At 37.3% G+C, this 24248-nt stretch overlaps 1 protein-coding gene across 6 annotated transcripts in view; it reads right to left on the bottom strand.

The window, feature by feature from the left end:
* Positions 1 to 4993: 4993 nt before the first annotated feature.
* Positions 4994 to 24248, bottom strand: part of ANKIB1 (ankyrin repeat and IBR domain containing 1) — a 146933-nt gene continuing 127678 nt past the window's right edge. For 2 of the 6 annotated variants that reach the window (XM_035020534.1, XM_035020538.1), the window contains 9 exons: positions 20960 to 21094; positions 19883 to 19969; positions 19726 to 19792; positions 17427 to 17572; positions 16238 to 16416; positions 15254 to 15305; positions 10775 to 10889; positions 9264 to 9397; positions 5758 to 8929 (listed from right to left, as the gene is read on the bottom strand). In XM_035020534.1, coding sequence (XP_034876425.1) covers positions 8186 to 8929; positions 9264 to 9397; positions 10775 to 10889; positions 15254 to 15305; positions 16238 to 16416; positions 17427 to 17572; positions 19726 to 19792; positions 19883 to 19969; positions 20960 to 21094 — 1659 coding nt within the window. In that variant the 3' untranslated portion in view covers positions 5758 to 8185. Of the gene's footprint in view, positions 5344 to 5757; positions 8930 to 9263; positions 9398 to 10774; positions 10890 to 15253; positions 15306 to 16237; positions 16417 to 17426; positions 17573 to 19725; positions 19793 to 19882; positions 19970 to 20959; positions 21095 to 24248 lie in introns of those variants that run through there. The other 4 variants (XM_035020537.1, XM_035020539.1, XM_035020536.1 and 1 more) reach the window with 3 other exon arrangements.

Genomic DNA, 24248 nt, shown 5'->3' with positions numbered 1-24248 from the left:
ATCTGTCAGGAGTGGCCTCAAATCCAGTGATACGCAGCACCTTTGTACATCAACTTTGGATGTCCACAACAGGGTAGTAGAAGCTTACAGTAAAAGAAACAGGAGAATCCACAGAATTCAGGTTATACTTTCTATAATGCCCACAAATGTGGGGCAATCTATAATTTACTTTTAACTTCTGTTCTTATATTATCCCAAACGGGTATTCCCTCCTCTAGCTCTAGGTGAGGTTCGATGAGCACACGTATCTATCTAATACAAAAGGGCCTTGGTGAAACTACTCATGTTAAAGGCCTTGTTCTTTTTGAAATCAGTATGCCCCCCGGCACTCAGAGGCTCAAAGGAACATCAGTGGCCAAAATGTCCATGGCATATACTTGGCACTACAGTCAAGAACAAATGTTGGCAGTTTCAGTATATTTACTTAATCACAGTCTTTGAAACAAAGCCACTGCTGAAGATCTCATCGATGGTTCCCAAGTTGCAGCTCATAATGCACTAAGATAACCTTTTATTTATCTGATTTTTGCTCTAAAGATGCAGTCAGCAAAACATAGCCCGCATGCCAAATTTGGCCTATCTTTCTTTTTAACTTTTTATTTTGAAATAATTACAGATTCACAGGAAATTACAAAGAAAATGTAGAGAGGCCCCGTGTACTCTTTACCCAGTTTCCCCCAATGGTTCTTACATAAGGTACAATATCAGAACCAGGAAACTGACATTAGTAGAGTATGTATGTGTAGTTCTACGTGATTTTGCCACACGTGTAGATTCACGTAGACAGCATAACCAAGACAGACCATTCCATCACCACAAAGATGTCCCTTGTGCAACCCCTTTATAGCCACACACCCCTCCCTGCCCCCCACCATCCCTAACCCCTGATAACCACTCATTTGTTTGCATCTCTCGTCAGTTCAAAAAATGTTACATATATGGAATCATACGGTAGGTGACATTTTGAAACTGGCTTTCTTCACTCAGCACAATGCCTTTGAGGTCCATCCCCGTTGTTGCACGTCGTGTCAGTTGTTCATTCCCTTTCACTGCTGAGTAGCATTCCACTGCATGGAGAGACCACGGTTAGCCATTCCTCTACTAGAGGACATTTTGGTGGATTCCAGTTTTTGGTTTCTACAAATAAAGCTGCTATGAATAACCATGCACAGGTTTTTCTGTGGACATGTTTTTCACTTTCCTTCCAGGAGTGCAAGTGCTGGGACCTATGGAAGTGGACGCTTGGTTCTTAAAGAAACTACCCAACTATTTTCCAGGGTGGCTGTGCCATCATGTTCCCACCAGTGGTGCCTGGGCGATCCGGTTTCTCTGCATGCTTGCCAGCATTTGGTGTTGATACTGTTTATTTTAGCCAGCTGTACAGGTACATACTGTGTCTTACTGTGATTTTATATTTCCTGGTGGATGTTGTTGAATGTGTATTTCCTGGTGGATGTGTTGAACTTTTCATGTGCTCATTTGGTAGCCACGTATCTTCTTCGGCAAAATGTTTCTTCATGTCTTTTGTCCGTTTTATACTGGATTATCTTTTTACTGTTGAGTTTTGAGAGTTCTTTATATATTCTAGATACGTGGTCTGCAAATCTTCTCTCAGTCTGCAGCTTTTCACCTTCACAAGGATCTCTTGCAAAGTGCTAAATTTTGATGAAGTCCAGTTTATCAATGTTTTCTTTTATGGATCATGCTTTTGGTATCAAGTGGGAGAATATTTTGCTTAATCTGGATCATGAAGATTTTCTACTATTTTTTTCCTGAAAGTTTTATATTTACATTTAAATTTGTGATCCATTTTAAATTTTATGTGAAGTGTGAGCTTTAGGTAGACGTTCATAATTTTGTCTGTTTTAAAACCAATTATTCCAGCACCATTTATTGAAAAAACTATCCTTCCTCTGTTTATTGTTTTGGTACCTTTGTCAAAGTCAGTTGATGGTATCTGTGTGGGGTTGTTTTTGATTCTCCATCTCCTATAGATCTATGTGTCTATCCTTCCACCAGTATCACAGTCTTGACTACTGAAGTCTTGAAATTGAGAATGATTCCTTCCACTTAATTTTTCCTTTTCAAAGTAGGTTTTAGCTTTTTAGCTATTTTAGTTCCTTTGCCTTTCCAGATAAATTTTAGAATTGTTATCTATAGTTTTTAAGAAAATTTTGCTGGAACTAATGATGTAATGTATGGTGATTAACATAACAATAAAAATTAAAAAAAAATTTTGCTGGGACTTGGTAGAAATTGCTGACAAGCAATTGAACCAAGTACAGGCATTCTATGAACTGAGACCTCCCCCCCCCCCACTAAGCCAGTGACTTTGCTTCAGGCAGTGAAGTTGGGCTCAAAATATCTCCTGAAGGGGTAGCTACTAATTTTTTTCATGTAAAATTGAGATATTTATGCTATAGTCAGGTTAGCCGCGCTCTCAAATATACCTCTTCTAACATTGTTTCTATTTGACTTGCAAGGCCTGCTGGGCCCAGGTTAATTAGATTCTAAGTACAGTTGACTCACTCCAAATTGGAGATGTCATACCAGTGAGTCACAAGGCCTCCATGGGTCAGGCATTCAGTTTCAAACAAAAGCCTAGGAGCTGGTTAATAGTGGAATTTCCCCAAAATGGGTGTACTTGGTGGCTGCATCAGACAGGTGGCAATGTTGTGCTGGGAAATGGCCTAAGTACTTTAACCGAAGGAGTGCATTCCCTTTCTCCTCCTGGGTTCTTTTTTTTTTAATTTTTTTTTTGAAGATTTTATTTATTTAATTGACAGAGACACAGCGAGAGAGGGAACACAAGCAAGGGCGAGTGGGAGAGGGAGAAGCAGGCCTCCCGCGGAGCAGGGAGCCCGATGTGGGGCTCGATCACAGGACGCTGGGATCATGACCTGAGCTGAAGGCAGACGCTTAACGACTGAGCCACCCAGGCGCCCCTCTTCCTGGGTTCTTTATTGTTTCTGCCGGACCACTGGAGAGGGGAGGACAAGGAGGCTAACTGGGGAGTGATTTATATGTCCCTGTCACTTCTCTACATATGGCAGTCCTTGAATGGGAGAAACCCCATGAAAATTATGAGATAGGTACTTCTGGGCACATAACACATCAGTTCCAATAGACATTCGGTTTTGGAAGTTGTGACATTACATTGAATCCCCCAAAGGGCCTCACTCACAAGGGAAGCCTGCCTTCTCTGCTGCGGAGCTCGTCCAAATGCCTTTCCCAACTGAGGAGTATAAAATGTGTGAGTCAGGAGCTATAGCAGGCGGCATATGGGTGCCAGATCCTGCTACCCCCCAACCAAGAGGGTGGGAAACCTGAGGAGGTGGGGGAGGCTAGCCTGTGGAGAGAGAACTTAACTGTTGGCTTTTTTCTCCTTCAGCCCCTTTCTCCAGAGTCAGTGCCCCAACTACTTCTGCCATGGCGGTGCTGATGCCCGTCAGCATCCAGAAAGAACCAGGGCTCAGGGGCTTCTTTCTTCTCCACACCCACCCAGCAGTCTTTGGCACCACTCTGTCACCAGCACTTAGCACCTTGTTGTCATCGCCAGCTGTGAGGGCCACCTGTCCTGCATGCACTTTTGCATGGGAACAGTGCCACGATTGCTTGCAGCCCAACCAAATCAACTTCTAAAGTTTTGGGGCCACCCAAAGCTCTCAATCAAAAAGCAAGGTTCTTATCGCTGATACCATTTATTTTATGTTTGGGGACTCCTTGATTCAGGAACTATATCTGCGTTTCGCATAGTCACAGGAATTGCTGATCCCTTGTCATGAAAATATTCCTTCCTCTGCCTGCCTGCCTGCAGAAGTCACCAACCATCAAGGCACCATTTGGGCAGCTTGTTTCAATCTTAGCTTTTCTGGCTAAGCCTTTAAATATTAGCTCAACTTCTGTTCAGTAATAAGTAGGACAGTGGGAACCCTTACTCTCCCCCTAACCCCTCATCTATCATTTGGAGGAAAGCATTCACTACCAGATAGATTCCAGGGAGTCTTGTATTCCCAAATCTGACCCATGGTCCCTCTTCCAGAAAAATCATGTCTCTGTCAGCATTCCATCCCCACTGCCAAAACTGTCAGGTCTGGGATTTGATTTTTACCCTATCAGTAAGAACCAGTAAGTAAGCTGGCCTGTCACGGTATCATGGATGCTGACAGAAGACACAAGATTCTTGGGTCAGAGGCCAAGGATTTCATTTCGCATTCAGACACAGCCTGCAGAATGAACATCGGCATGTTTGTGGCAGTTCCCCTTGTCCCTAGTTCCACAGGGGCAATGCAATGGGCCCGGATGGATGCCAAGCATCCAGCTGAGGAACACTGAGGGTGAGGAATCCACTGCTTTTACAGCATACCTGCTCCCTGTCCTCAAGGTTACTAACTGCATAAACCCTGAGAAATACCCAGGTAAAACTGTTGTCAGGCCTTGCAGTCTTGGGACACCCAGCAAAGTGTGTGGGCGCAGAAGAGGTGCAAGAGAACTGGACTGTCTTGTCTGACAATTAGCCTTTCCTATATTGTGTTCTGTTTGTCCTTTCATGTATGTATCTCTCACTCTGTAAACCGATGCCTTGTGCAATAGTACAAAATGATATACAGCCCAATCTAGAATATCTTCAAACTATAGTTTCAAAGACTGAAGAAGGATAAGTCCTTCAAAATTTGCCCACCACTCACATTTTGTCAGCCATCTGTCAGTCTTAAGTGGAACAGAGAGCTAAAGAAAACTTTTCTGGCCCATCTTTCTTTAAGAACTATGATGACTGCCGTTCCTAAAATAAGGATGGCCACTCAATAGTCTAGAAAGAGCCACTTCTATTTTTCTAGAAAGAATTATACTACTGTGGTGAGAGGGTGATGGCTGACAAGGCAGTAACATACTGTTGCTAAGGAGAAGACCCAGTGATTATCCCGATGGCCCAATGCTGAGATAATACCACTCAGCCCCAGTGCAGAGCACATGACAATTTTTTTTCCTATGGAGTTTTTATTTCAGCCTTAAAAAAAACTCCCCAAATTTGTTACTTAGATTCCAAGATTTTACTCTTCAGAGACACACTCACTATAACTGTTTTAAGATTACAAGCAAACTTCGGTAAGTCTTAGGTTTTAATTCATGACAGGTAAACAACAATATTTGAGGACTAAAAGAACAAAAATGAGATCAGTGGCTGCAGTAAACAACATCTGAAGAATAATTCAGCAGATGGACATTAGTGGTTAAGCTTCAGATCCACACAATGAAAAGCATAAATACAATGACATGACTAAGTGGTTCTCACCGGCAGACTTCACGAAACTGGAACTTCAGATGCAAAGGCTGTTTCGGTAACTGAGAAGGGACAGAATAATAAAATGATGGTGTTTCTATTCATACGGCATACAAAATGTTTCCTGTCCTAAGCAATTTTACAAAATACCTTAAAATTCTATCTTTTTCTGTGTGTTTCTATTGGAAATTTCAAGTAAAAATCATAACACTTTTCTCCTGAAAGCTACAGTGATGCAAATAAAAGGAGCAATGAAGTCACAATGTTTTAACACATTGTCATGCAGTGTTTTGGAGTTTATCTTTGGGGTATAAAATACTCAGGAAGTGGGCTAGTGTAAAAAAAATATTAGGCACTAATCAATTACATGTCAGAACCAAATTAATCCCATTATATTGGAGGGAATTTAATTTGAAGAAAATCAGCTTCCTGACTTGGTTAAAACAAAGTCTATAATGTAATGAGACAAAAGTGAAGTAGTTTAAGTAATAAATGTTTAATCAAAGAATTTTACATATTATTAACAGCATTCATTTGGCCAGACATCTACACGTTTGTAGAATCCTACTGTATATAAAGTGGGAATGTATCAAGTATAGACTATGAAAGTGCAAATAACAAGTCAAGGTTAGAGTAATTTTTTTTTTTTTTACATTATAAAATTAACTTGTTTACAAAATAGGCTTTGCCAAACTTTATTTCTGAATTGTAAAGTCAATGACTGTGTTGTTTTTAAAATATGTACCAAGGAAATACAAATTGAATAATGATCATTTTTCATGCTCAGGAGATAAAAGCACAGAAACAAAGGGGACTGCACAAGGTGCAAGGAGCCGGAACCCATCACATACACTGTCTTCACACGGACCACTCTTCCTCACCTTATTGCAGCTTTGCTAGATGCTCAATGTGATACAAAGACTCTTTCTATTGAAAAATTACAACTTGGTCTAAAAACTGATTGGTGTCGCTATTTTTAATCCAAAATAAATTTGTAAAAAAATCCTTTAATGGACTGTTTCAGTTTAATATACAGTAATACACTGTAGACAAAGTTAATATTTTCCCCAACTAATTTAATGGGGATTGATATCGACATTTCTGATAATTGGGGAAATAAAAGCTAATGTGGATCTTTGATATCCATGGCATAGGAGCAATTCACATACAGTTTATTCCAAGGGAACCTGGGGAATATTAACTACTCTAATATAATGTCCTAGCCATATGAATTCAAAGGACAAGAATTTCAAAAGCAGTTCCTGGAGAAGAAAAAAATTAATCAAAAACCATAATCACAACTCACATGGATATCAATACTAATATAACCTTGTACCTAGCCCAGGACTTGCCTGTACACACTCAGTACTGAAATTTTGGTATCTGTAGATTTCTGGTAAGAATCTGGCAAAACATTAAATGGAATGTTGCATATCTATTTTGTTTGTGTTATGCTAGTTTTGATAATATGTAAGTAAAACAGCCATTCCAACAGTTTACTCTAGTTTTAATTACACACTGTACCATTGTATCTTAATTACAACTATGACCAGTATTTTCTTCACAGTAAGACACTGATAACTAGGAAATTGATTTTTTTCAACACTAAACAGTAATCACACAGCAAATGAGTATTGTGCAATAGAACAAACACATGTCAGCATTTGCTATTTAGGCAAACAAACTGAACATTTAGTTGTTATATTTACTGTAAAGGCAAGGCCATGGGTGGTTTTATGGAGGTCTTTGCAATTCATAGCATAGTTACTTCAGAAGAGACACTGAAATTTGAATTACTCACTTATTTAACTGGCAACTATCCATTTAGTTAGGCAAAGGCACGGTAACATGTTGCGCAGGATGTTTTATTGAATTTTTTAATAATTGTGGGATTTACTATAACTCATGAAAACTCCACGTTTTTTTCTATTTTATAAAACACTTACCATTAAAAGTAATTGCACCCATTAGTAATTAGAATGCACTGTAAAAGTGTGAAAACAAAGAACTATGATTGCACTTCCAATAAAGTGTCTCTTAAAATACAGCACCGCTGTTGCTAATCAACTGTATTTTAATATTAAAATAAACTGTTTTTAACAGCAGCATTAGGTTTAGTTAACTTAAGCTACAGGCTACATTTATTTAAATGCAGTCTCCATGGCAACAAAAGCCCATTCAATTCTGGAATATCACTGCTACCAAGTGGCACCTTTAACTCCTGAGAAGGCCGAGACTCCTCTGGAGCCCTTCAGGACACCGCACGCCTACCGCCTCGTTATTCAGCGCATGAGTCATTTTGGCACAAGTGGACTGTAATAGACATGACAAGAAATCTTTGATTCATGTGAATATGAAAACTACACTGTGGTCGATGTAGCACTAAGGAGAAGCCTTGGACACCTCGATTCACACTGCTCAGACAGGAAGGAAGAAAGTGATGGCAGAGCACAGACAGACTGAGGAACGAAATGTTATCAGATCTGTTCAAAGTAACTTCTAAAATGAAGAAAACTTTTTTCTTTAAAAGAGGAAAAACCACCCAAGGATTAGGGAGTAAGCCTTTAATTTAAATGTTCAATTTAAGTATTGTCAACCTTAGGCTAAACGGAGGACTGCATTTTCTCAGAATGTGGAATCTGGCCTACTCATTCCATTTGTGTTTCTCTTACTCTTCTTTTTTGTCAGCACAAAGGGGAAAAGCTATCCCATTAAATACAAAAGAAATTCCCTGTAAGGTTAATATCAGAAATGAAGCTACCGTTCAAGGAACTCCTTCGTATTCAACCCTAACGTCAGTGGTTTAAAACTGAGTTGGAATTGAGTGGATCAAGTCTCTATAAAGCATACTCCACTAGAATACCATCTGTACCTGTGATTCATTTGGAGCCCAAGGTCTTCAGTTCACACTAAATGGACTTGTTCAAGCCAGTCACTTGAGGTCTGAGGTGTTGGACTTGAAACATCTGAACCATCCCCCTTGTTGGCTGCCTCATTACCACTATTACCAGCTGGAGATGCTGCCTCCCCAGCCAGAGTATTTTCTTCCAAAGGATTTTCTTCTTCTATTTGGGTTCTTCTACCTTCACTGACCACAGCATCTTCAAACACTGAATCTTCTTCCGGTGGCACCAGATCCACATCCCTCACACCTTCTGACTCATCTTTGACACAGGGGAGCTGGGAATCTGCACTGATTTCTATAGCTGCTGGAGGAATCAGGGCAATACTCTGAGGGTTCATGTCATGAAACCAAGCCATGATATTGCCAAGAAGATTGTCATTGATGTTGGCGTCCTGGCCAGCTGAGTCAGGGTCACTGGATGAGGGACAGAATTCACTTCTTGCCTCACTGAGAGGGTGTGAACTCAGAGTGTCAGTTGAAAATGGGTCACTTTCTCCTCCTAATCTCATGAGGCTGTCACCAAGTTCCAACAGCTCAGAGCTGCTCATCGCAGCCCGAGGGCTATCTGTGTTCCTGGGGACCGAGTCTAGCCTAGAAGGTAAAGAGGTGCCTATCGCTCCTAAGGATGCCTCATTATTGAGGAAGTCTCTATTTTCCTCATCAATGGCCAGCCCGGATTCTTGCAGTGATAACTGTATTGCAAGAAGTATATTGGGATCATCTTCATCCAAGGAACTCAGAGCCTGAGGTGACAGAAAGTAAAAATCACTTTAAACTTTAAAAGGAAAAATTATTTAACTCAACGAGGTTTACCAACTATTCTTTTGCTAAAGATAATAAATATTACCTCTGTTTATACAGAATTATTTTTTTATCTACTCAAATCTTATTTTAATTTTCTCCTTGCCCATGCTAAAGAGAAAAAAAATTCCTTAAGAGAACTCTGGTATTACATCTCTGAAACAAAGGTTTTAGAATGAAAAGAAGAAAAAGGAAAACAAGGAAAGTAAAAATAGGAAGCCGGGCTAAACAGAGAAAGAGCATGAACAGGGTAACGAGGCTGCCCAGGAAGGCTACCTGAAGAGAGTCCTGGTTTTCCGAGCGACTGGCAGGGGTGTAGTCGCGCAGGGAAGAGGTGTGCAGCACGCTCATAGACGCGGAGCTCACCACTGAGGCGCCAGGCCTGCGGCCACTGCCACCATCTGTGATGTCTGTTTCAATGCAAGTGGAACCAGAGACAAGTCAGTCACACAAGATTTCACCCATCTTTTTCTTTCGGCCAACAACTTCTCTTTCAGTGCTGTTGAAAACCTGTGTTCACTTAATCTTTCAGAGATTTCTCCTCCATATTTATCTCATCAAAATATATCTAATACCGGGGCACCTGGGTGGCTGTCATTTAGGCATCCGACTTTTGATCTCAGCTCAGGTCTTGATCTCAGGGTTGTGAGTTCAAGTCCTACATTGGGCTCCAAAAGGGGGTGCTAACTGGCTTCATTTAAAAAAAAAAAAAAAAATATATATATGTTTCTCTCTATATATTTATGTATATATGTATGTATATTTCTATATACATATATATATCTAATACTACTACTTCAAACACATGATTGTTCTTTACATTTTTGTTTACACTATATATAGTTCTATTCATAAATGCAAGTGCTACTACCCATTCCTCTTTTTTTCCTTAAGCAATAACAAATAAAGATATATTAGTTCTCAGAGTTCTTAAAACTAAAGAATTTTGAAATTACAATAGCCCGAAGAACAAATCTTTAGGCTCACTGTCCTGATTTATTTATTTTTTTTAAAGATTTTTATTTATTTGACAGAGAGAGACAGTGAGAGAGGGAACATAAGCAGGGGGAGTGAGAGAGGGAGAAGCAGGCCTCCCTCTGAGCAGGGAGCCCGATGTGGGGCTCAATCTCAGGACCCTGGGATCATGACCTGAGCCAAAGGCAGACACTTAATGACTGACCCACCCAGGCGCCCCTGATCCTGATTTATTAAAGATGATCTGCTGACATTATAGTTTGAAGATTTTCCATTAACAATTTAACATTAAGTTAAAAAGTTGATAATTAAAATCATTTATCTCTAATACCAGAAATCTTCTCTCTTTTAAAGAATGTTTTAGAGGAGGACTGAGGCTAGGAGAAAAATATTTCATGAACATAGTAACAGTGATCAAGAGCTACAATTTACTGAGTGCTCACTAGGTGCTACCAGTGTTTAAGGGTTTTACACGCATTCTCTCATTTAATGCTCACAGTGAGCCCGCAAAGTGTCACTGTTATTATTGCTTCTTTGGAATGAGGAGACTGAAGCTTGGAGAGGTTAAGTGAACTTGACTGAAGTTTCACACCGACACACAGCAGAGAAGGGGTCACGAATCCAGGTCTGGCTGACTCCACAGCCCAAGTTCTTAATCTCCCTGGTTTTCTGTGTCCTGTGACATTTGAAGCATCTGAACATTGATTGTATATCTGCACTACAAACTATTTCACAAACATTTAGATTAGCCAGTTTTTAGAATGAATTCAGGAGACTGAAGAGACGAAAACATAGCCAACTCAAGAGCTTACCTAAAGTGCTTTCACTCGGCTCATCAGGGTCTGGAGGGTTACTGAGCAGACTGTGCACGTCTCCTCGACGGCGTTGTTGTCTGTGCCTCCTCCGATACTGAAATTCAGCATATTCCTGCATAAACCAAAGGTTATAAAATACAGGAGAGCATGCAATTTTTTAGATGCAAATAAAACAAATAATACACATTTTTCCAAGAAAAAAATGTGTGATTTTATAAACATATTATAAAATCACTTGGCTTTAACAAAAGAAACTTCAGGTTTTGCCATGCCAAGAAAACAGAAAAGGTAAAATGGAAAAAGAAAAATTTTAAATAGTCATTATGATTGCCTGGATAACTTGGGAATACTTGCAAGCTCCAATGCTTGGTCGTAACTGAGCCTTATTTCATATGCTTGGGTCTTGTCACATAATGTTATAACTAATACCATAATGATTTTACTAATATAAGCTAGGCTCTTGGAGGTTTGGTTTTTAAAAAGTGACTGTGATATGTGCAATAGAAAGAAAAAAAAGAAAACGAAGAGCATACACTGTCAAGTACTTGTCAGACCATTAGATTTTGTATTCCTTGGGACAACCACATACCATACTCAGAAGTTAAATGATTAGGTTAAAAGAAAAATGTGAAGTTAGCTTTAAAACAAGATGTTACTTGGCTTCCTTCCTATATTAGCTAATATGTGGGATTATCTATAACACAGGTGGGGGGAGTGTTTTCTGTGTAGCATATGGGAAGAACACAGATTTGGGCAGAGGCAGAACCTGTGACTACCTGCTATTACTTGGGTACAAACATACTTTTCCACATTTTAGAGACAGAAAAGACTAGAAGAGAGGCCAGGTGGTGTGCATGACACCAGCATAAATAGGCTAATTTTGAGAACCATTATAGAATCTTTCAGTGGTAAGTGCAAAGATACTCAGGTTTACGATCATCCTGGTTATCCTAGGATATTCAATATGCTTATATTAGGAAAGTACTGCAATAAACGAAGAGAAGTTTTACATCACAAATAAAATGTTCACATCATACCATTCAAGTTAAATTTATTTAAACTCCATCTGTATAAATAAGCAGTTGGGACTCTAATAAGAAGTGGAAGGCATCCTACCAGGTTAGAAACCAAGAAAGATACTACAGGTTCTCAGAGAGATTATTTAGGTTCTTTAAACTTTCCTGCTGAGCTGCAGTATGATTTCCTCTTTTCCTGGAGGCCCATGATCCCAAACTGGATGACTATCACATGTCATCATGGTTCACTGGACCACTAAGGAACATCACATTTTTTAGACAAAGATGGCATGAAAATTTTATTTCAGTTCAGTGTTTGTTGTTTATTTATTTAATTAAAGGTTTTATTTATTTTAGAAAGAGAGAGAGCACCTGAACAGGGGAGGGACCAAGGGGGAGGGAGAGGGAGAGAGAATCTCAAGCAGACTCCATGTTGAGTGCAGAGCCTGAAGTGGGGCTCAATCTCATGACCCCAAGATCATGACCTGAATGGAAACCAAGAGTCAGACACTTAACTGACTGAGCCACCCAGCAGCCCCTCAAGGCTTATATTTAAGGAGAATTCGTTTACTTTGTACACTTGATGATGGTACAAAAAGTTATTCTGAATTAAACAAATTATTATTGACCACAGAATATACACATTCCTAATTTAAGAAAATTAAAATTTGGTTTAAAAACAACTATAAAAGAAACTTGATTTATTTATAATTATTCTGACAGAAAACTCAATGGCATTCTCTCATGATGCAACAGGCTTAAAAAACTGATCTCATAAAATTAAACTTATCAGAAAATTCCTAAGAATTCCTAGATTTTATTTATTTATTTATTTTATTTTTAAATTTTTTTTAAAGATTTTATTTATTTATTTGACAGAGAGAGAGTGAGAGCAGGAACACAAGCAGGGGGAGTGGGAGAGGGAGAAGCAGGCTTCCCGCTGAGCAGGGAGCCCGATGTAGGACTCGATCCCAGGACCCTGGGATCATGACCTGAGCCGAAGGCAGACGCTTAACGACTGAGCCACCCAGGCGCCCGAATTCCTAGATTTTAAAAAAAGATTTATTTATTTATTTTGGGGGGGAGTGCATGTATTGGGAGGGCAGAGGGAGAGGGAGAGAGAGTCCCAAGCAGACTCCCCACTGCGTGCAGGGCCCCACAACCCTGAGATGATGACCTGAGCCGAAACCAAGAGTGGGACACCCACCTGACTACACCACCCAGGTACCCCCAAATTCCTAGATTTTTAAGGAAATACATGAAAAGGCTTTAGTTGGTATACTCCAAATGGTTCGAGAGTATTAAGGTTACCGAGAAGATTGAGAAATTTTGAGATTCATAGGGGAAAAAAGCGGTCAGGAGATTTTTGGTGAGCACCAAATCTGTCAGTGACTTAAAGGGACGCTTTAATCCTTCCAGAACTTCCACGAAGTAGATAGCACCATCCACATTTTAAAGAGGAGAAATTTAAGGAAGAATATAGCCTAAAGTCTAGTAAGTTACAAAGCTGGACCTTGAATTCAGGTGTCCCTCAGACTTTAACACTATGCTCTTTCCTCTGGGCTCCACTGCCTTTAAAGTGGTACAAAATACTTAAGATTGTCACTAACTCATTCAATTTAATTAAAAAAAGAATAAGATGGAATTTATGGAAAAAATATAAATTCAACCTAAAAGTCTACTGGAGTTCGGTAACATTATTTTTTTTCAGAGTATATATGAAGGCGAAGAGCTAATTTTTCAAGATATTATTTTGGCAGTTACTTGATAGTCACACACATGCAGAATTTTAGTTTCACACTATATGTTAATTCTTTAGACTTGCAATAAGATTTACATAAAAGCTTGGTGTTTCAGTGTGCCAAAGACTTCAGAGAAGAGAAAAACAAAAGTAGTTAAATAATTCTTATAAAACTTATTAACACATAAAAAATAAATTTAAGAAGGAAAAGTCACTTATACTTTCACAATTCTCAATCTCTGGAGAACAATAGTTCAATAATTTTATTTATAAATATTCACACGTGAGGTGGCAAGCTTCCCTTTTTTTTTTTTTTATAAAATGAATCTGTGTCAGTCACATTAGCAGGCCTTCAATATTCAAGGACAAATATTTAGGATTCCTAAAGTTACTGTCGGAGCTAGAAGCTGCAAGATGATGTATACATGACTCTGAGTACAGTGGTAAAGGTTTCATTTTTGCTCAAATAAAGCTAAATTGTGTTTCTACCTTGAAGTACTGAAATCTTTAGTACTTTTTTTTTGATAATTGAAGCTTCTTTATTTATGCTTTTAGGTGGAAATTTTCCATATTATCCTCAAAGCTGTAATTGTAACAGAATAATAAGCATAGGATCAGGTAAAGAAAAGGTTCATAATTTGTTTTACAACATAAATTTCATTAATATATTGAATTCCTTTTGCAATTTAAGTGAATTTAAAATTTTCCAAAGCACAAATTGTTTTCTCAAGTCAATGTTTTCTTGGATATATCTACCAATACAAAAGGCCACAAGGTGATTGCAAGTATCCTCAGCAGCTGAAAAGAGAAAATATCTGATTTAAATAAGCCACAGTCATTTCTGGATCATAAGCGATTTCATTCAGATATCAAATGGGCTGTAAATGATAAACAAAGGTTTCATTGTTTGTCCTGCTCCCTTCCAAGAACTAAGTTAAAAGGTTATTATAACATAAACATTAGATATATACTATTGTTTTAAAGAGTAAGGAAGGAGAGACAGAAATAGAACTGCTAAAACCATTTAAAATCAGACTCACCAGTGACAGTGGCAATTTAAATCTCAGAAAATAGCAATGTGATTAAGATTTTCACTCTATCTTATTTTTATTTGTGGTAATTGCTATTTGCAGTGTTAGTACTTTAGACTGTATTTTAAAATCTATCAATAACAACAGCCAAAAAACCCAAGAAGAGGGTGAAAATCTTAAAGAGAAACAGAAAGCAACTAAGCAAAGCATTTCTTTCTGCATAAACATTATTAATGTCAAGTCTCCACCTTAGAAACTGATTATAAATCAATTCAATCAGGTTGTTGTAATAACTTTAAAAAAACAGATTGTGCAGGTTTTTCATAGATTCAGACTGAAATAATATTACAACAAAAAATACATTTCTGATAAATAAAACTTGTATCTCATTAACCAATGTGAAGTGATGTTCCAAAATATATGCTGTAAGTTGGCCTTAATTCTGACTCCTCAGTAATTAAAAATAATAAAAAGGGGATGCATTAAAAATGTGATGATAATCCGATACCACAAATAGCTAAATGTAGACTCTGCTGAGGCATTTTTATTATATATGAAAGAGAAAACACTGCTGACAATCTCAATAGACTTTAGAATAGATAAGGGTGGAAATACAAGCAGGATTTCATGAAGGAAAAATATAATTAAAAAACAAAACAAACCCCATCTCCCCCCATAAAACAATTACCTCAGGTGATGCAAATCCTAAATATTCCCAATCCCATGTTCCACCAGCAAAGCTACAAAGAAATTAGACATACCACTTGATTTATTATCAGCACTACAAAGTACAATCAGACCCTCGCCCAATGAACATTACTTTTAAGTCCTCTGCTTGGAACTTGCTTAACCAAAGTAGATCAACTGCTGAATATAATTAAAATGATACTTTAAATCATGGAACACTACATCAAAAACTAACGATGTAATGTATAGTGATTAACATAACAATAAAATTCCAGAAAAAAAAATACTTTCTTTCAAATTCTGAATTGCTTTATGTTTGTGTAAAATGGTAGAAAAATAAAATTCATCATGCCATATCAGAATATTTTATGATTCCTTCTATTTTTATTTTATAAATGTTTATGTAATGAAAATAGGGTCAAAGGAATTTCTAATGCTTATAATTATTATGAATAAGGAAATAGGCTTCAATTTATAATGGCAGTAGTATAAGTATCTGAAAGAAACAACTAAAACTCAACTGTTCTTTAATGGATGACTATGAATCACTTAAATAACTTTATTAATATCAGATTTCTAAGTTCTTCATAACCTCTTATATAAAAATATAAATAAGACCATAATAAGTTGGCAAGGCTTCCAAATTCAACATTGTAAGATATTTATGACTATCAGATCACTACATATATTACATATTTGAAGTGATGCATTAGAATACTTTGAATTACGAGTTCACTGAAGTATGAAATTAACCTAGCCTAATTTAGTCCAAGAAACTACACAAAGACAAACAAAATATAAGAAAGATAGAAATATAACTGGGGGGGAAAAATCCCCAAAAAGAAGTTAACATGCTTTTATCAGCTCTCTGTATTTTAGATATGAGTAACTTCCAGGAATATGAACCCTAGTTAGATAAAAAAATAAACCTGGTGGCATTTGTGGCTGGAGCTAGGATGATTTCCATAGCATGCATCCTTTTTACCTGCGCCTTGGAGCTTCTGGTGAGTCTGCAGGAGCAACTCCCCGAGCCACAGATGCCAGGAATTCTTGTCTCTTCTGCTGTACAAGGCACGCTGCCTTGATGATCTTGTGGCGGGGTGTGCGAAGGTAAGGCCTATTGACTTTTTGGGCAAGGTCTTCAGTGACCATTTCTAGGTCTGTCTATGTTAAGAAAAGAAAGAGAGAAAAAAGAAGGATTATAGGCTGAGTAGGTTAGTCAGCAGCAAATCCCCTGTCTATGGTTTCTCAGTTAAATCTAATTCTTTTGAAGTAAAAAATTAATCCAAATTATAAAATAACTTCCTATTTAATATATACTTCTATTTTGTACATTTCTGGAAAATAGCACTCTTTTGAAAGGCATTTATAACAATGTAGTTGGTACAGATTACAAAGACAGTGAGTATGCCAAATGTCTACAGGGAATTTACCATTTGTCTATGTAGAAAAAAAAAAAAGTAAATTTCAAGGCATTGTATATGCAAATACATGACTGTGTAGTGTAAACTATATGTAAATGCTAAAGGAATTTGAGGTAAGGCAAGATCCCTGTGATCTGGGGTTAGATCTGAAAGGCTTCATGGAGAAAATTAATATTGAGCATTTTTAAAAAGAGATGTAGGATATAAATTACTAGAGGACAGCTCAAAGGGATGACAAGGAAATTGTGGCAAGAGAAGAAAGTTTGGTGGATTAAAAAAAAAGAAGTACAATGAAGTTGTTCAGCTATAGTGATGTCAGTTGGCTTAGGTGTTTTTCTTTTTAAATACTGTAACTTTTTCAGTTGTACTTTTAAAATAAACTAGTAAACAGCAACTTTCCCATCTAGTATGTAATGTGGTTTGTTTCATCTTTGAAGATAAAATTTGGAATTACATATTAAGAATTAGGCCAGATTTCAACATCAGCCAGTTTAAAACAAATAAACAAATGTGGTAGGAAATGTTTACATCGCTCAGAACTCACTCGGATCTGCAGTGGTAAATTTAAATACAAAAAAATTTCAGTTTATTACTGGTAACTTTTCCTTTACTTAAAAACCATTCTAAAAATGAAAACAAAATTGTTTTCTAGTCACAGCCAAATAAAACTTAGCTAAGTGGTTGAAAAAGGACAAAATCTGTTTTTTATAAAAACTGCATTTAAATTTAATTTTAAGAAAGATATCTTACTTGCATGAGTTCAAAAATTTCTTTCTTTGTGCTTTTAGGTTCTAAGAAAAATCCATATGGGTAAGAACACTTGAGAATGCGTCGAGTTTTTAAGAGCACATGAACTGCATCTTCAATGAAAGTGGTATCTGGACAGCCTCCTTCAGCTATAAAGTAAATCAGGCACAGTGAAAAAAAATTGTTTTGCAAATATGTGTTATAATTAAACGACTGAGTTTTCCTAAAAAACAACAACAAAGGATCTCTCTGAAAAAACTGTTTGAAGTAACTGTATGATAGTAATTATCTGAACTAGACTAAACACCTACACAAAACACTCATGCGTGGCTTGTCTGCATTTATAAATGAAGCACACACTGCAGTTGCCCAGGAGCACTGATGGTAGTCATTAAGGAATGCATACCCTGATTCTGGATTCTGTTCTCACCCTGTTGGTTAAACAAATCTAGCTTTAGGTCAGCTCTTCTTTACTATATTTTTCAGGTTATCTCTAGTGAAACTTTGCTGATTAAAAATTAAAACAAACGGGAGCTCCTGGCTGGCTCAGTCAGAAAAGCATGCAACTCTTGATCTTGGGGTTATATGTTTGAGCCCCATGTTTGGTATAGAGATTACTAAAAAAAATAAACTTAAAAAAAAAAAAAGAATTAAAACAAATGCCCTGCTCAGTTGTTTGCCAAAAAACAAAACAAAAACCAAAAAACCAAAAAACCCCCACCAAATTATGATTATGCTTCTGCAAAAACATTGTAAGAAAAAAGATACAACATTCTGGGGAACAACTGGATAACTAATGCTAGTAAATATATCAAGAAGAGAAAGAAAGGGAGGGAGACTGAGGAAGAGGGGAGAAGAAACTGCCTTACTATCTGAGACCGTTCCTTCTCCAAGTATCATTATAACATTCTAGCTTTCTCCTTAACTGCAAATAAAGGGAAACTAAGGAGTAGAGTCTAGATTCATAAGTGCTTTTGAAAGTAACATTATTCTGCAGGCTTGTGGAAAGAAATTACATGTGTATATACACACATTGATGTACAGACCATCCCCAAATATCTACCCTAGCAGAGGGATCTGAACTAAGAAGATGTAAAAAAAGAAAAACAAAACAAAACAAACCCACTATGACATGTGTGAGAAGTATGTGAAGTTTTGTTTCTTCCTTTCCAATCCTTGTAACATTTCTTTTTCATATCTCATTATGTGGTCTCCGTCTCGAACCTCCAGAAGGTTGAAAAGAAGCAGTAATTCACATCTACAGATATTTATCGAATGTTTACTATGTGTCAGGCACTGTTCTAAGCATTAGGGACAACCCAGTGATGTAAGAGACAAAAATCCCCGTTGAAGAACTGTAGAACCGGTGAGGGTTTTTTCCTTTTCATTTTTACTGTGGACAGTACTTCAAGAGTTTGATAATGGCGATATAGTTACATCATTCCTAAAGTCTAAAAACTAAATATTAGCAAGGAGACAAAGCTGCTATTGAATACTTTTTCTCCTACTCTAATTTATTTCATTTATGCTTACTATCTTAATTAGGGAATTACCCTCATGAAAAGGGTCTTACTTTTACAAACTGGAGCAAATATAATTGCATTTTTAGGCTGAAAACCTTTTATATATAAACTATGATTATTTTAAAATGTGACTTTTTAAAACAAACATGGTAGAACCTATACTCTGTGTGGTCATTGTGAGATATTATATTTTAATGATGCAATCAATACTCAATACATTTTAGGAATGTTCTTTCTGAATTTCCATTTTAGGATCCATAAGTCAGCCCCATCTCCTGTCTTTGCTTTCAGACTCTAATGTCCTTTATTTATCAGTGAGAAGATTTCTCCCAAAACTGTATTTGACTTCCATTCCATTAAGCAGTCTGCTCAATTTTCTCAAGAATCTTTGGGAATTTAGTCACACTACAACTGGGTGACACATGAATCTTGCTCTTTTGACGAGGTCAGGGATGCCTTTTAGGGCTCATGCACTGTTCCAGACACTGGAGAGCATCAGTGGTGGCACAGAGTAAGCAAAACCATGATGTGTGTTTATCTGCTAACAATATAGGCTGCATTAAGAGGAACATTATGAGCTAAGCCGGGTAGAAAATCTCATTACAGAGGCCTCAAATGCTAAGCTGCACTCTGGGCTTCTGAGAACTCCAAGCAGTACCAGAATGAGCAGCGCAGATAATAATGTATTCCTTGAAGGGCCTTAACCTCCTACCAATGAAGTGACTTAAGCATGTAAGGTTATTTTAGATTAATTATCACACATACCACTTATAACTTACTTTCTTTGAGAGCTCTACTCAATTGCTCCATCTTTTCTTTGGCTGTTTTAAGAAGGCGTTGTTCTAACTAAAGGAATAGAAATAAATAATTTATATAATTTTCTTTATTTATACACAACAGTATAAGTCAGAGCATTTGAAATGATTTGGGACATACCTGGTAGCTATGCTCATGGTTTTTAAATCTTGTGTAATAGTGCATAAATCTGTCAAGTTCCTGAAATCGTTTGTGTTTTTTCTCAGCCTAGGAAACAAAAGTCCATAAACGACTTTTATAAATAAGGTACTAGCTATTAAAATTGGGGACTTTTTGTCACTTAAAATTTTTATTACTAATAGGTAGCTGTGCATACAGATTTCATTATTTTGAGGAAAAAAAAACCAACAGTAGATTTTTAAGGCTACCAGAACAAAGTCTTGCATTTGTATTCTCTATGATAAACCACTGAACCTATGATCCCAGAGCATAAGGCAAAGATGCCCCTCAAGACCTACATTTAACAGATCTTCAATGTTTTATTATATTGCTTTTGCTATGGACTGAACTGTATGTCCCCAAAATTCACGTTGAAGCCTTAACCCCCAATGTGAATGACTGGATTTGAAGATAGGGCCTATGAGGTGATAAAGGTTAAATAAAGTCATTGGGGTGGGGCCATAACCCAGTAGAATCATTGCTCTTTTAAAAAAAGGAAGAGACACCAGAGCTCTCGCTCTCTACCATGTGAGGATATAGCACAAAGAGAGCCAGGCCACTGCAAGCCAGCAAGAGAGTCATCACCAGAAGCTGAATTGGCAAGAATCTTGATCTTGGACTTCCTAGGTTCCAGAACTGTGAGAAATACATCTCTGTTGTTTAAGCCACTCAGTCTATGGTATTTTGTTACGGAAGCCAAGCAGACGAAGAGACTTACTATATGCTGTAACAGAATACTGTATTGTTGATATTATGTTAAAATTGTTTTTACGTCATTATAGAGACAGGGATATATAAGACTTTAACAAAATATAAAAGGGAAAATTAAAAAAAAGAAAGCTCTCAAGTTGACAGACCTATTTTATTTAAATTAAAGGCTACTCTAAAGTGTATTCAATCTGGGGGGTAAGGAAAAAAAATAAAGTGTATTCAATTTAATGCCTCATTACTACAAAAGATAGGAAAATGAAGAAATGCAAAATATTCCCAATGGTATTAAGTGGTTTAGCCAGAGGCCTTAATTTAAACAGTTCTCACCTCCACAGTCATTTCCTTGGATTGCTCCTCCACATGCTGAATGACTTCATAGCGAGTACATCTGTAATAACCTCCTGTGGAAGAACTATGCTTTTTCCATTCTTCTAGGCAAATCCAGCAAAAGTCATACTTGCACTTCAAAAGAAAACATATATGCAAACATTGCCCTGTGTTAACATTCAAATTATTTTCTGATTTCTAGTCAACCACTTTGTAGAGATCAAGCAATTCTGCCTGTGTGACCAGGAACAAATCTTAAAGACATGCCGTCTTTTTCATGTTTCCTCTGGAGACCTTATCTGTACTACAGAAAGATGTGGAGGGTAGTTTAAAATGACCACTTATAAGGATATATTAAAACGTAAATCGTAATATTATGAAGTAATATCAAGGAATCTTTAAAAATATCAATAGGATATTCTTTCCCACAATAAAGACAAATACTGACAATGTTTCATTTTTCAAGTGCATGGTAATCTTACTTTGGTACATAGAGCTTCACCAGTCTTCATCAGAAGAAGTTTTTTGACTTTGATAAATTGTTTTTGAAACTAGGAACAAGTTTAAAAGGTTTCCAAGTAGAAAGACTGACATAAAATGTTTCTTTTTTTTTTTTTAAAGGAACTCATTTTTTTTTAAGATTTTATTTATTTATATGACAGAGAGAGACACAGCAAGGGAGGGAACACAAGCAGGGGGAGCGGGAGAGGGAGAAACAGGCTTCCCGCCAAGCAGGGAGCCCGATGCGGGGCTCGATCCCAGGACCCTGGGATCATGACCTGAGCCGAAGGCAGATGCTTAACGACTGAGCCACCCAGGCGCCCCATAAAATCTGTTTCTTATTTTTAAGAAAATTTCATTTTATTACCATAATTGGCCAATAATACCAAAAATACGAGCATTACAGTATGAAAATACACCTTTTTTTTTAATGCTTATGGATTTTGGGTCAGAGGGATCTTCCCATTTCAAATCTGTTTTCTTCTGGTACTTCTATGTTTGTTTCTTTGCTTTTTAAACATTTAAATATTTGCGCTGTTCATGGGTATACAGTATACAGTATGAATTCAACTTTATTTTTTTCCACACAACTGCCCAGTTGTCTCAATCCTATTTATTGAACAGTCCATGTTTCTCCCCTACTGGAGATCCTCCTTTACCATATATTAAATTCCCACATATTTCTATATTCTGGGCTTTTTATTATAATTTCATTAATCTCTAGATTCATGTGCCAGCACAATGCTGTTTTAATTACTGAGCCTTTACAATAGGCTCACTATTTGACAAGGCTAGTTCTTCCTCACTGTTCTTTTTCAGAGTTTTCCTAGCTCTTCTTGCTTTGTTTTTCCACGTGAACTTTTGAATTAGAATTATCTAGATGCAGAAACAAAACCTGCTGGTATTTTCACTGGAAACTTTCTATCCAACAACTTTGGTACCTTTCCATTTGTTTGTCATCTTTTGTGTCCTACAGAAAGTGGTCTTAAAGTTTTCTTTATAAAAATTTCGTACATTTAAGTTTTTTTCTAGATAAATGAGATCTTCTCTTTCAGTACATATTTTTTTTTTTTTAAAGATTTTATTTATTTATTTGACAGAGAAGGACACAGCGAGAGAGGGAACACAAACGGGGAGTGGGAGAGGGAGAAGCGGACTCCCTGCCGAGCAGGGAGCCCGATGCGGGACTCGATCCAGGGACTCCAGGATCATGACCTGAGCCAAAGGCAGTCGCTCAACCAACTGAGCCACCCAGGCGCCCTCTTTCAGTACATATTTTGTCCGGATGTTTTTGGTACAAATGAAGGCTATTGCCTTCTGCATATTAACTTTGTACTCTGCTAATTAATTGAATTTTGTTGTTACTAGTTTTTAAACTGATTCTTGTGGGTTTTCTAGGCATTTAATCATGCTATCTGCAAAAAAATAAATTTACTACTTCATTTCTAATTTTTACATCTTTAATTTCTTCCTATTGTCTAAATATGCTGACTGGTATCTCTAGTCCAATGTTAACAATATTTGTGATTGAGAGTATCCTTATCTTGTTCTTGATTTTAGTGAGAGTACCTCTAGTTATCATGCTAACTTTTGCACTGAACTAGATTTACTTTTATCATACTAAGGAAGAGTCCATCTTTGAGTGTTTTAATAAAGAATGGTTGTTGATTTTTTGTCAAATGCCTTTTTAGCAACTACAGAACATATGTATGATTCTTCTCTTTGGATCTACTAATAAGATGAGGTATAGCAATAGCTTTTTTTTTTTTTTAAAGATTTTATTTATTTATTTGACAGAGAGAGACACAGCGAGAGAGGGAACACAAGCAGGGGGAGTGGGAGAGGGAGAAGCAGGCTTCCCGCGGAGCAGGGAGCCCAATGTGGGGCTCGATCCCAGGACCCTGGAATCATGACCTGAGCCGAAGGCAGACGCTTAACGACTGAGCCACCCAGGCGCCCAGCAATAGCTTTTTAAATAGTGAACCATTCTTGGGGTGCCTGGGTGGCTGAGTTGGTTAAGCGGCTGCCTTCAGCTCAGGTCGTGATCTCAGAGTCCTGGGATAGAGCCCCATGTTGGGCTCCCTGCTCAGCGGGAAGCCTGTTTCTCCCTCTCCCTCTGCCTGCTGCCCCCCCTGCTTGTGCTCTCTCTCCCTGTCAAATAAATAAAACCTTTAAAAAAAAATAAATCCTTCCTCCTGGTGTTCTTCAAGTTTATTCTGTTTTTCTAATTTTTTGAGTCATATCCTTAACTCATTCCTTATTTTGTATTGTTTTAATGAGGCTATGCACATTTCTGAGCATTGCTCTAGATCAGGTGCTCAGGGTCTGATAAAGTAGTATTTCCAAATGAAGAGGCCTTTTATAACTTTATTATTAATTTCTATTTTATTCCATTATGATCAGAGAATGTTGCTATTACCATTTCTATTTTCTGAAGTATTACTGAGATTTTCTTTGATGATCAATGGTCAAATTTTTTGCTATTGCTCCACGGATACTTGCAAACATGGTGTAATCCATGTTTTCAGGATACAAAGTCTGAATATATAGCAATCAGATATATCTTAGTCATTATGCTAAGTCTTCTATATCTTTATTAATTTTTTCTCTACCTGATAGGTCACAGACAGAGAACTAAATTAAAATTTGTGTCCTCATTAGCCCTTCACTAACAGGTACTTATACAATAAATTGTAGATATCAAGGTTCTGAGAGCATGCAAGTTCTTTTATTGCTTGGTATAAGCAAACTTTGTGCCTGGTTTGATACAAGTTACCCTTCAGTACAT

Source organism: Mirounga leonina, unplaced genomic scaffold (genome assembly GCF_011800145.1).
Source record: "Mirounga leonina isolate KUSES-001 unplaced genomic scaffold, KU_Mleo_1.0 Mir_174, whole genome shotgun sequence".
NCBI classification, from domain to species: Eukaryota; Metazoa; Chordata; class Mammalia; order Carnivora; family Phocidae; genus Mirounga; species Mirounga leonina.
Note: the sequence above shows the minus strand (reverse complement) of the source record. Positions and strands in the feature narration are given on the sequence as shown.